The sequence below is a fragment of the Balaenoptera borealis genome (assembly GCF_965194805.1).
Source record: "Balaenoptera borealis genome assembly, chromosome: 9".
In the NCBI taxonomy this organism is placed as follows: domain Eukaryota; kingdom Metazoa; phylum Chordata; class Mammalia; order Artiodactyla; family Balaenopteridae; genus Balaenoptera; species Balaenoptera borealis.
This window is the reverse complement of record NC_138873.1, coordinates 1,616,605-1,629,595: the sequence shown is the minus strand read 5'-3', so window position 1 is coordinate 1,629,595 and position 12,991 is coordinate 1,616,605. Positions and strand designations below refer to the sequence as shown.

Sequence of the window (12,991 nt, the reverse complement as noted above, 5' to 3'; positions counted from 1 at the left end):
AACTTCAAACGGTTATTTGTTATAAGCAAAGCTCACATGGTCCAGCATTTGGGGGTAGGAATAATCGTTACCTTTTTTAGTTAAAAGGACAAACAAAGCTACTTAGAAGTCGGCCAGTCGGCCAGCCTGGAGCTAAGTTGGCTCCTGAGGCGCGCTGTGGCCTCCTGGCCCAGAGGCTGTCTCTTGGCCTGGGGTCTTTCTGCAGCCGACTCCAGACTTGTTGACTTTGTCTCCTGGTCAGAGGCTGAGGAGGCTGTGCCTCCCTCTTCCCTTCAAAGCGTATTGATTTCGAAACAGTTTCTTTGATAAGAGGCAGCTTTTGGAGGGACGGTTATTGCCTCTTTGGAGAAGGATTTTTAAATTATTGCTCTCCTGAGGCTAAACCTGTGTCAAGAAAAGAAGGCACAAATATGGCTTTGTAGAACGAAGCTGCCTCATTATGCCTCAGGGCCTAAAGCTATCAGTCTGATTCTTTACTGGATGACTGCAAATGTCTGGACATAATTCACTATTTTATTAATGCATCTGTTCCATAAACACCACCTGAGCATCTGCACAGGCCAGGTGTGTGCAGCGCAGGGCAGGTTTTCTGCGGAGGAGGTGGGTCTACCCCAAAGCAGTTTGCATTCTCGGGAAACTGATGCGGTTGATGGCGGCAAGGACCACCTTCGGGGTCCGCTGGCAGGGGTCTCCCTTCACGGGGGGGGGTGCCCATCCCTTCACACCCTCCCTTTTCCTCCCTGTAGGTGCGGGTGTCCTGCTCCCCACCAACCCGGCGGGACTGTGTATTAGGCCAGCGCAGCACGAGGTGCTTGGCACCTGGTAAATGACTTAACGAATCAATGCATGAGTTAAATGACATGTGGGTGCAAAGATGTATCTGCATATAAGGTATATTTGTTGGGAACAAACGACGAATCCAAAAAGAACAAGCAAGCAGAGGGGTTAGGAAGTTGGTTCCCGTAGTAATCATGGGGCGTCGGTATGGAAACGGTGATTGTGATGCCAGCATTCCTCAAGTGAGTTCCTCTGTGAAGCTCACCCACGAGGGGAAAAGCCGCGGCTCCAAGCAGAAAAAGCCACTGCCTCCGCCCATCTCGCAAAGACACGTGCCCAGAGGGGCTCCGGCCCAGGAGCAGCGGGGCTGGGGGCGCCTGCGGGGTGAGGCCTGGACCTCATGCCACCCCCAGCAGAGCCTACCCTCTCCCCTGATGTCCTGTGATGTCCTCTGTTCAGCTCAGGACTGTCCTCGGGATAAGAAGCGTGCAGGGACAGAGATTAGGAAGGACTCCTGGGCTCACTGCCCCGGAGGTTGAGGCACAGATGGGGTGGGCTGCTTTTGAAACCTCATTTCATGCAGTTGAGCTTTATTCTACAAACACTTCTGAGCACCTTCTGGCCCCCCGCTCCCCCCAGCCTGGGGAGGTAGACAGCAAACAGCCGACCGGCAGGGTGATAAGACCTCAGCACAGGGGAGAGCAAAAGAATTCCCTTGGGCCCTTTGACTCCATTTTAGAGGCAAAAGACAAGTCTAGAAACAAATACCTTTAGGTTTTATGGGCAGAACATGATGACACAGAGGTCCTTGGGGATTTTCAAATTTAGAAAGGAAGGGGCAATAAAAGAGTCCATCCGCCTGCCCGATGCAGTGAAATGGCAAGGATCAAAGGAGTGGGTCGTCTCTGACACGGCGTGGAGACCCCAGACGCATCAGAAAGGGCGGATCTCCCCGTCCACGCCCTGAATCCCGTGGGCACAGATGCAGAGTCCCCACATCAAGCACAGCAGGCTTCGCCCCACCTGCATCCATCCTCACGGGGTCAGCCTCCTGCTGACCTCTGGGCTCTGACTACCAGCTCCTGCCAGGACACAGGGTTCCGTTCGGGAGTTCCTGACCTGAGCAGCTAGTAAAGCCATCCTCAAAGAGAAAGCCTACCCTTAGAAAGAGAAGTCTGTCTCCTTTAGGTTTCCAGGGTACAGGATTGTGCTAAACCATCATAAAGGACTTTAACTGCTGCCAATAAATACTTTTGAACATAGGTTCTCAGACAGGAGAAGTGTCCCCTCAAAATCTTTACCTTTTCTGACGTTTATTCCTCTCCTCTTATTCTCTTACAAATTGTTACAGATTTATTTCTAGTATACCAATAACTCTATTTTAACATTTTTAGATCAAAAGTCAAAGTTCCATGGGAAGAAGTTCTTGATATATTTATTAAGTGAAAAACTTCTTTTAAAACACTTTCATTACACAGTGTCTCATCTGTAAATACATGCTTCAATTTGAGAATTAGGTGCACAAAAATGTCAGCTGTGTGTCGTCTCTGGATTGTGAGACTATAGACTCCCCCCGCTTCCCTTTCCTCTCTTCTTTGTTTAACTGTACGTTCTAAACTTTTTAGAATGGTTATGATTATTTTGTAATGATAAAAAAATTAAAGCAAAAAACACTTACTCTGAATTGAAAGAAAATAAATGAAAATCAAAATATACAACAAAGTCTGCCTTTGAATGAGAGGCACTTTTTAAAAATCATGTACCTTCTTTCATCATTTCTATTGATCATCTTAACATTTTATAGTAATAAATGTTTATAATTTTTCAATCCCAAACCAAACTTAACAAACTAGACTAAACTCCAAGTCACCTTAATCCTCTTTGGAGCAAAGCATGACTTGAGTTCCGTGACTTGTCTTTCCATTTGTGGTTGACAAAATTGAGAGAGGAAGTTAGACAGCGGGTGTTCAGTTTCATTGCCTTTTATCAACCACCTTATCATAGACGATCCTCAAAAACAGTTGGGAATGCCGCTGAAGTTTTACCCTTTATGACCCCAGGAGGCACTTCCCAAACTTTAAGGTACGTGAGAGTCAGGCGGCTCCTGGTTAAAAGGCAGGGAGGTGTGGGGCGGCCCCCCGGGGATGCTGGCTGGTGGGTCACGCCGTGCTCCAGCGAGAGCCTGAAGACTGCGAGTTGGCATCTTAACATGAAAATCGCTTCCCCAGGACCTACAACTTCCTTCCTTTTTTTTTTTTGTAAATTTATTTATTTATTTATTTATTTATTTTTAGCTGTGTTGGGTCTTCATTTCTGTGCGAGGGCTTTCTCCAGTTGCGGCGAGTGGGGGCCCCTCTTCATCGCGGTGCGCGGGCCTCTCACTGTCGCGGCCTCTCTTGTTGCGGAGCACAGGCTCCAGACGCGCAGGCTCAGTAGTTGTGGCTCACGGGCCCAGCCGCTCCGCGGCATGTGGGATCTTCCCAGACCAGGGCTCGAACCCGTGTCCCCCGCATTGGCAGGCAGATTCTCAACCACTGCGCCACCAGGGAAGCCCACAACTTCCTTTTTTTAGTGAAAAGCCTGAACTTGTAAAAAGGAAGCAAATGACTTGTATACTGTCATTTCCTGACTCAGACCTTAGAGGCCTTACGAGGTAGTGATTGTTACAGTTTTGAGGTTTGACGTTTGGAGGAGCTGGGTTTGAACGGTAGCTCGACGCTCACCAGCGGGGAGACCTTGGGCAACCATCAAGCTCTCTGCGTCTGGATGTGATCAGAGTCACCCTTGTGTACACCGTGGGAGGCGCCGTCCAGAGCTGGGAGCCAGGATCATCATCTCCACTTACACCGCTGCACACGTGACCTTGGTTGGTGCACAGCGCTGCAGGCTGTGGGAACGTCCTCCTTGGAACAGCACTGGCTGTGACCCCTTCCGTTGTTCCACACTCACAGTCTGAGTGACACCCCGAGTCACTCTTAACAGGCCAGCTGCTGGTGCCCGGGGTGCGGCCTTTGCAGAAGAGAGTGATGTTGCAGGGGGTGAACCCTACAGCTGCTTTTCTGTCGGGAAGAATACCCGGCTTTGCTACGGACCCAGAGATTAAAATAGCAACAGAAGCCATATGGGCTAAGTGCACTTTCTAAAGTTTTATATAATCATTGCATTGTAATATACTTGTTGCCAGCCTGCTCTTAAAGCCCTAACACACGGTTATTCATAGGTTTGTATTTTGTGAGTCACACGGAGCTCTTTTCATATCCCCTCACCCCCACACCCCACGAGGATGTCCACAGAGGAGCCGGGCAGGAGGAAAGATTAGCCTTTTCCCTGCTTGGAGCCAAGCATGATCAAATGGACTGAGCTAATGCAGCTGAATCACAGAGAGCCTCTGGGAAGAATAAGTGGAACAAAATTTGAATGAATAAGCTGAGACCTTTTAAAAACTACTAGCTCTCAAGACACAAAGCATTTTCAAACATGAAGTTAATTTATTATAATATAAAAAGGTAAGGCTGAATTTAAGTAGATTATCCTACAATTGTGAGTCTTTTCTTGAGCTCCCAAACATCTCAACTTTAAAAAAAATCTGACTTTCCTTTTTAAAATTCTCCTTTTCTATATTCTTCAAAGAAACCCACTCTGGAAAAAGCATTCCATCTGGCCACACTTGGACGGTTGCTGAGAGGAGATGTTAAGACGGTGCTTTAGCCCCGCTGTCTTGGGGTCTCGTAGAGTCTGGGGGACAATGTCCCACTGAATAAACTGCAGATGAAAAAGACTAACTGGTCCCCAAATGGAGGCATGTGGATCTTGACTTTTAAAATATTTATTTAACACAAACATTTGCAGGCCCATGAAAAGGCCGCTCCCTGATACCTCTTGACCCCCAGTGACCCCCTCCCAGGGGAGGTTGCTTTCTCCCTGGGGGATGATTAAAACCGGAGAGGCTTTTATTTATTCTTCAGGAGTCTCCACGCGGTCACAGAAGTTTTAAAAATTAACCAGGACCCCGACCAGCAGCGGCCGCTCTGCAGAGCCCCCTCTGTACCTTCCGGAGCCCGGCACCATCACAGCGTCTGGAATCACCGGATTGGGGCAAATCCGCCTTCCAGGTCACCTTCTGAGACTTACTAACGTCTTACAGCCCATCATGACATTTTCCCTATATTTGCAAATACAACATTATTATTTTCTACCAAGAGACTTCTTATGGTAAATAAGCACAAAGCGTTGTCAATATTTTAAGAGGCCTGAACCTCACACAAGGACGTGAATTGTATGCTTCAGTGTTTGGGGCATATGGTACCTGTACCTACCTAAATTTCAAGTTTATCTGAGGCCTTATGCCATCCTAAGGGATTATCATAGCTGAAAAACAAAATAAGTCACTGCCGTCATTAAAAAGAAAGCCTAATATATAAACTCTCGTTTTTCTGCATGTCTCATTCCAAAACGAATGTTCGTGTCGCTTCGGGACAGTAAACGTCCTCTCTTTTCCCTCCTCCCTTGTGGGAACACTATTCTCTCCTCTGTGGACAGAATCTGCAGGATCTGAACAGTCTCACGTAATCTGGGACCAGGAGGACGGATCCGCTGATTCACACTTTGAGAACAGTGGCATAATTTTAAAACATATCTTTTTTTCAAATAAGGAAATGAGTCTCGAAACCCGTTTTCCCTCTTCCACAAGCTCATCGCTTTTGCAGCCATTTGCATCTCTCCCCGTTCCTGTCCAGAATTTCTCTTTAGATAAGATCACAATTGAGTGTAAATTTGCGGTGGGCCTCACTTTCATTGCCCAGGTGTCTGTGTGTTTCTGTAAGTTCCTTAGAGTTGCAAATATAAACTTGTGAAATATTCCATTACGTTGATGAACATACTTCCTTGACTCTTTATCCAATATGGGATATTAAGTATTACTATAGAGAAGCCAAAATCTCTTTGATAGAAAAGATGTAGGGCTCTCTAAAACTGCCAAAGTGAGAAAACCAGAATTTTAAATAAAAACATACCCTCCAACATTCTTTTTACTCGAATTCAATCACCTAGCCTCTCTGGGTCAGTGCGGTGACAGTTCTCCTAAAACTCCTGCAGGGATGGGGACCTCTGGCATCTGACGAACCCCACCCTTGGCTCTTTCTCTCTCCCACTCCCCAGTGTTTTAAATAAAGATTTCCTGTTGGAAATTCCTTGAGGCCCACACATTCACAGCCCAGAAGGCACACCAACCCGAAGAGTCTGGATGGTTAAATTCAAGTAAAAAGTACCCTGATGTGGACATGGCCTGATGTTGACGTCCTCCACGTGGGGACCAGCGCTGGGTCCAGAAGGCACAGCAGATGCTCCGACTTCACTGTGTGCAGAACAGAATAAAATGCTGGACCCCACAAGCATGAAATAACTTGGTTATCAACCTACACCGTAATTGTCTTGATTTCTGTTGCATAGAGAAAACACTCTGACAGCCCAGAACGGTGCTGGAGTTAGTGCGTGCTTTCCTATCAGGGCATGCTGACTCTGTTCTGTGCACTCCGGTCCCCAAGCATCCTCAAGAAATGTCAATGCCTCTTTACTAAAACAAAACAAGCCACAGTAAAACCCCAGAGAAGCTGTGGAGGGGTTTCCTGTGGGCAAGGCGCCTGGCCCCCACTGGAGGGGGTCCCCGATGCAGGGATGGCGGCAGGAACACACGATTCCAATCTGGACGTTTGAGTCACCTGACAAAGGCACTGTCCTAAATGCCGAAACTGTCCTCTGCTCCCTTTTAGGAGCTGGAAAACCTCTTTCCCTGGGAGTTCAGCCAATTACCTGCTGCACCTCTACTCTGCCGTTCTGGAGAATTGTCGTGGTCGTCTCAGCTTAAAAGCACAGAAACCAGCTAGTTCAATCTCTATTCCACCTGCTGGCGGCTGATAAGAGATCAAACTACAAAGAACCGCTGCACTTAGGCTGAAAGACAGTCTCTTTCTCACAGGACGAGTTAACTGCTTAGCTGCTGGGGCAGAGCCAGATCCCAGCCTGGGAACGCTTGACGTGCGGTGTGTTCTGATTTCTTTTTCGTACCAAAATTTCATATTTTATCATACATATTTTTTAAAAAGAAAGGAGGTGTGTGAAACCCTCCTTATGCACAAAGCGTAACTTATCTCAAAGCATGACATGAGATTTAAGTGGCGTTACACGCCAAATGGAATACAGTAAGGAGAAATTTTGTGTTGAATTTCCATAAAACCTGTGTGACCTATTAAACAGCCTCCAATAAGTTTCCATAGTAGGCTTTTCTGTCAAATTAGCAAGTCTGAGCAGTGGCTGAAGAGGAAGAAGATATTTCTGCTAAATCCCTTATTTATATGACAACAATTTAAGACATCGCTGCGATCTTGTCTTTTTTCTTCAGAGACTTGCGTGTAACTAATGAACTGGCCCCGTGTAATTTGCACGACACTTTCTCCGTTTTTTCCCGTTTTCCACCCAAACTCTTCAGCCTGCTCCCCCACTGCTTTGTGTGAACCAATGTTAGCTGGGACGCATCTGTGGGGCCGCACGGGGCGGAGCCTGGAGACTGTGCACCTGGGGGCCTTTGGGGTCCCCTCCGTCCCTCGGTTCCTGGAATAAGGAAGTCTCACTGCTGCTTCTCCCAGTGTTTTAGGCCACGTGCATTTTTATAATTGAGGTTGCTTTTCTTCTCACGCAGAAAAGTACAAGCGTTTTCTTTTTGATGCACCGAGAGAGGGGCAGGGGGACCGCGGCAGGGGTCCCGACTCGGGCTGCCCCTTTGCGCTGTCCGTGTCCCCAGGCCTCGGCCCTGGTTGGGTGGGGGCACAGGGCGCAGTGGAGGTCACGACCCTGTGAAGATCCTGGCCCTGGCCTCCGCTGCTGCGTCCCGCCTTTCCTGGGTGTCCTTCTGCGCGGAACCCACGCTCTGGCACTTTTTTTAAATCCAGCTGCCTCTTGAGTCCAAAGGGAGAAGAAACTGTTCTCGGGAGCCTGGGACGTGCCCACTGCATGTCGTTGGCTGAGCCCCCTGACCCCGGGCACCGGGAGAGGGCCCCGCGGACACAGCCAGCACTTGCGGGGATGGGTTCCCTTCCAGCACAAGGCTCCCGGGAGCCTTCTTACCTCCTGCCGGTTCCAGAGCCTGCGATGCCCCCAGGAACCCCCCGTCCTGGAGCAGGGGGCCCCACCCGCCCCGTGCCCTCCCAGCTCTGGTCGCTGATGCCACGCGGGCGGGAACAATTCTCACGCCAACAATGGGTCTCCTGAGGGGGCACCGCTGCCCTCCCCAATGTCCTTGGGGGGCACAGGATGGCCACCCCCGCCCGGGCATCATTGTGGATTGTTTTTCCTCCTTGGAACGGTTTAATCTTTAACGTGTATGACGGTCCAAACCAAATCCTGTTTAATCGACTGTTTAACTTAGAAGTCAATCTCCGCCGGGAGTCTCCGCGGGGCAGGGTCTGCGAGCCGGTGGCTGAACGCCGAGTCTGGGGTCCTGAGCCGAAGCCGCCCTGCGTGTGTCGCTTCGTGCCCGCGGACTCTGCGTCACGTTGCCCTGCTCATGGGGCTTCCCTGCCATCGGGACCCAGACCCGCTGGACAGTGTTTACACCACGGGCGCCAGGAATTGCTGAAATACAGGAGGGCCCGTCTCGGTGACCCCGATGGCCCCACGGCCGGCGACAGAGGAGCACTGGGGCCGGATGGAAAGACGGACTTTGAAGGACAGGCTGATGGTCTGCGGAGGGGCAGCGGCTGCTGCATTAACAAGCCTTCCTTTCCGTACAGTGTGGTCGGGCTACCGGGTGAGAAAGCTCCACACCAAACAGCCTGCCTTCTTCTTTGCACAGATGCGCCCTGAGCCCGAGCTGCGTGGCTGGGTGCTCCTGGGAGGGCCAGCTGAGCCTCGCCTCGCCGGTTTGTGCAGAGACCAAACCCAGGAGAAGGTGGATGCTTCCTGCAGGACACAGAGCCCGGTGGGATCCGAATCAGGAGCCGGTCTCCTGGCTCAGAATCACAGCGCTGACTACCGAGGACGGTCCCTGGGCAGGACTGTGCTGAGGGCCCCAGGTCTCCTGTCCGCCAAGCCTCGCCGGCCCCGAGCAGGAGGAGAGAAGCAGGCCCGGCACCGCCCCTCCCCTCAGACTCACCCCAGTAGGGCATCGCGATCTCCATCGCACAGCAGTGGAAACTGAGGCTGAGAGACAGAATCTTCTCCGAGTGACACTGTAGGAAGCGCAGGGTGCTGGGCTGGGGAGGGGGGCTCCCTGTGTGATTGGCAGCTCCTCCTGACAGCTCTGGAAGCCTCTCGGTCCCTTCCAGGGAGGAGGGAGTGTCTTTCCTTTAGTCCACTTCCTGCTGTGTCCTCTCTCACCTTCTGCTGGAACAGGCCCCCGTGGTTTCAGAGCGGCCTTGCCTTCCTGGCTGCAGGGTGACAACTCTGGTGGCCTGTAGGCCTGGGGACCGGCCCGGGCCTGGCCCAGATGCCTGGGCAGGAGGGCTCTGTGTGGGGCTGTAGAGACTCCAAGGACAAGGGGCTTTCACGGCTCACCCCGTCCTGGGGCCTCTACAGCCATGGGGTCCCCTAGAGCCCCAGGGTCACTATAGTCCCCGTGTCACCTAGAGCCCCAGGGGCCCTCTTGTTCTCTGTGATTGTGGTCAGGTCTGAGAGATGACCCCAGGGAGGGACAGCTGGACATTTTCCTTCAGCTCAAAGGGCCTGCAGGCCTGGGCGGATGGACGAGGGGACGTGAGGGGTGACATGGTCAAGGTTGGCACTGGCCGTCCTGTGTCCACACTACAGAAATTTAGAGACGTGTCAAAGCCCTCCTTCTGTCATGATATCATGAAATCCCAGTTTTGAAAGGTTATGTAGTTCGGGTTCATCTCCATCTGATGGATTACAAGAAAATAAGTCCTGAGTTTCTGAAGAAATTGAGCTATTCACTCCAATTATTCTCCACTTCTGAGTACCAGAACTATTACCAAAGATTTGTCTCTTACTATGTCCTATAAAAGCTTTAAAAATAATGATTAACTTTGCTTCTAAAAGATGAGTAGGACCCATGGTTGGCATTGCCCTGAGGCAGGTAAAGAAAGAAAGTTTTTAACACATAATGCACGACATTGCGTAGCTACTCACAGCTCAATATTAGAAAGCGAATCTCTGTTTTATGTATTTATTCCTTACATTTCTCTGGTCTCCTTCGCTGTCCTGATGAATTAGCTCTGTGACGTCTACCCCGTCTGAGCCCCACGTCAAGCAGAGACCACCACGTGGCACCTGCACACGTTTCATTGGCTTCCATTTCATTGATTTACGTTCCTAATATCTCATACCTTTGGCTAAAATGTTTGCTGATTTTCATTTTGATGAGTTTCTTCCTCTTTTTCAGGCCCCGCTACTGAAAGACGACCCAGCAGAAAGCCTCTGTTCCGTCGTGTCTGGCGCTGGGTCTCTTGCTCTGGGCCACGGTCTCATTAGCCATGCCCGGGCCACGTGTCCAGTGCCTTTGTTCTCCTGGTGGCAGACAGACCGGCACCACCTGTCAAGACCACCCCCGTGGCCGGGTCCCCGGAGTGCAAAGGCGGAAGACGGTGTATGCCCAGAAAGGCGAGGGTGCCGCCAACGGGCCCGATGCCCGCCCAGGCCCGGCAAGCGGGGCTCCCCCACAGGGAGCGGAGACCTCAGCCAACGGGTGGACGGAGAAGCTCCTACGCACGCCGCACCTCTTGGGTCTCGTGTGGAGGTGCTAAGCCTGGGACTCCGTTCCCATGGATGGGAAAACGTCCCAAGAGGCAGACTCATAACGTGTCGGACATGCATCTGTGTGGAGGCACCTGGCGTCCAGCCCCCGGGGTGCAGAGGCTGCTGTGGAAGAGCAACGGGCCGCACCAGCCACGGGCTCCCCCTCCAGAACGTTCTTCGGGTGGGAAAGGGGCTGCCTCTGGTCCTGAGAGCCTCCAGTGTCCACCTGAGACCCGTCAGAGGGCCAGGAGCACCCACGCCCCGCTGGAGAACGTGCCCAGTGCCCCCGGGGTGGCGGGGGGAGCCCGGGGACCGTGGTGAGGGATGCCGGTCAGCGATGGACGTCTGCTCCCTGCCCAGCCAAGGGGCTGCCGCGCTCGGACAGCGGCTGTAACGGGGGAGCGTTCAGCTCCCCTCAGGCTCAGTCTGTCCTCCATCTCCTCCCGTCAGTCCTTGGCCCCTTCTTCTACTCTGGGGAGAGAGAAGGCCGAGAACTGGACTACAGTTGTCCTCAAATGGAGAGAGAGAGCGAACCCACCGGGGGGTGCATCAGCTGGGTCCGCAGGGCAGGGGGTCAGGGAACCACTGAGCAGGATCCGGAGTCCCGCCCTGACCGCCCCAGGCTGCAGCCCCTCTCGGCTGGTGCTTCGCTTCAGAGTCCTAGGTCCCCCAGGCAGGCGCTGTCCTGCTCACGGCCCCTCCGGTGGATCCCCCGCTCATCAGCGCCCAGCAGAGCCCGGGGCATGAGAGGCTGTGCACGTTGGCGGAAGGTTGGGGCCGGCGTGAAAAGTCTAAAGTCCTTCTCGCTCAGTGATTTACCCAGGGAGAAAACTTTGCTCGGGACCATTTGGAATCCATTAGCAAGTGGACGCCATGCGTGCACCCTGATTACTGGGCACTGAATCTGGACGGATCTCTTTTCCAGCCAGCTCTAAAAATAACCAGGTGGGATGCAACCGGTCGCAGATAAACCCTAGAGGCATCTCTGCCGCTTTGAAAGCTGCCTGGCGCTGATTGTAAAAGCAGGACAGACGCCTGCTGGGCCGCAGGCAATCAACACCCAGCCCAGTGAGAAACACACACAGAGCGGCCTTTTCACTTCAAAAGAAGCCCCTTAGGGTTATCTGATGTAGCCGGCCAATGTGGATTTTCAAAACCCCATCAATATCATTGACTCAGTATGGAAACCCTATTTCTTTTGCAGGGTGAACCAACTTGCAAGTATTTCATTATTTTGGTGTACAAATGATAAATATCAGACGAACCTATATTCAGACCCAGAAACTTACGGGGGGTTCCAAGAAGACCAAGCCTGGCGACAGCCCTCACCATTTCCTGGGGGGCAGGTACAGCACGTGATCTAAAACTGCTTTTGCAAGTTATATAAAAACTACCAGCATCCTCAATTTATGAAGGAGGAAAATGAGCCTCTGAGAGGTTAAGCGACTTTCCCAAAGTCACACAGCTCCAGGGGCAGTGTCCACCTCCGACGTCCAGCTTCTCTTTGGCCTTGTGTTGGATTGACTTCCCTCTCTTTCTGTTTCAGCTTCTAGAAGACTGCTTTTCTCTCTGTTTGCACTTCTAGAAAACTGCTTTCCAACCATAACAACCAGGTTGGTGATGACTCAAAAGCTCTCTCAGCAGCTAGAACCCCTGCCCCCTCTAGCGGGTGGGGCCCCATGTGTGTCCTGTGGGACACACTGAGGCTTCTGGAATTTAGGAATCAGGTTTGCTTCTTAACAGAACCTGACTTTCAATACCAAGGTTCCACTGTAGGTTCTCAAATCCTGCTTTGGGAGTTACAAGTAGTGCCTCTGGCTGAGGGCGAAGCTGGTGCTAAAGGAAGTTTGAGAGAGAAAAACAAATTAATATATTTGCAAAAGAAAGAACCACGGAAACAAGAGCAGCACGAGTCCTCCTGCACAGATAAGCACGGCCAGCGTCGCGCGTTTGGTTTAACCTGCTCTTGCAGCTGCCGTGGGTCGGTCCCTGGACCAGGCTGAGGACCAGCCAGGACGTGGAGGGCAGGGAGCTCCGAGCGATCACGGCCAGGCCACGTGCTCAGTCACCACCAGGACCCGGGTGCCCTGTCCATCCCCTTGCCCTCCCTGCCGCAGGAACTTTTATGCTTGAAGACAGAGACTTGGTGCTGCTTTACCTCCGCCCCATGTCAGCCACCGACAGAAGGATGCACCTTTCCTGTAACCTGAGGCCCAGAGAGGCCGCTCCCACCTGAGCACAGACGTGTCCAGAATTCTGGCCCCCCGACAGCACGGCCCTGAGGTTCCAGGACAAACGGCGCCAAGAGATGACCTGGTGTGGGTGGGAAGGGGCCAGGAAAGGTCACCCCGGGGAGCGACCTCACGCAATCCCTTTCGCAGCTGTGACCTCCACCCAGCAGGGGCGGGACAGGATCTGTGGGCGCGGGTACACACATTTGTCACCCCGCCCGCTGCTGGGACTCTCGTCA

At 52.0% G+C, this 12,991-nt stretch overlaps 1 protein-coding gene across 1 annotated transcript; it reads left to right on the top strand.

The window, feature by feature from the left end:
- The first annotated feature begins 7,988 nt into the window (after window positions 1-7,988).
- Window positions 7,989-12,615, top strand: LOC309634872 (uncharacterized protein). Its single transcript, XM_082405340.1, has 2 exons — window positions 7,989-8,749; window positions 10,169-12,615. The coding sequence occupies exons 1-2, from the start codon at window positions 8,438-8,440 to the stop codon at window positions 10,913-10,915; spliced, it is 1,059 nt and encodes a 352-aa protein (XP_082261466.1). The 5' UTR covers window positions 7,989-8,437; the 3' UTR covers window positions 10,916-12,615.
- The last annotated feature ends 376 nt before the right edge of the window (window positions 12,616-12,991 follow it).

What these genes read in the sequence shown, in the direction of transcription:
- LOC309634872 (XM_082405340.1), top strand. Translation starts at nt 8,438, where the DNA reads ATGGCCCCACGGCCGGCGACAGAGGAGCACTGGGGCCGGATGGAAAGA. An exon ending in CCTGCAGGACACAGAGCCCG is followed by an intron (nt 8,750 to 10,168) that starts GTGGGATCCGAA and finishes CCTCTTTTTCAG; the next exon opens with GCCCCGCTACTGAAAGACGA.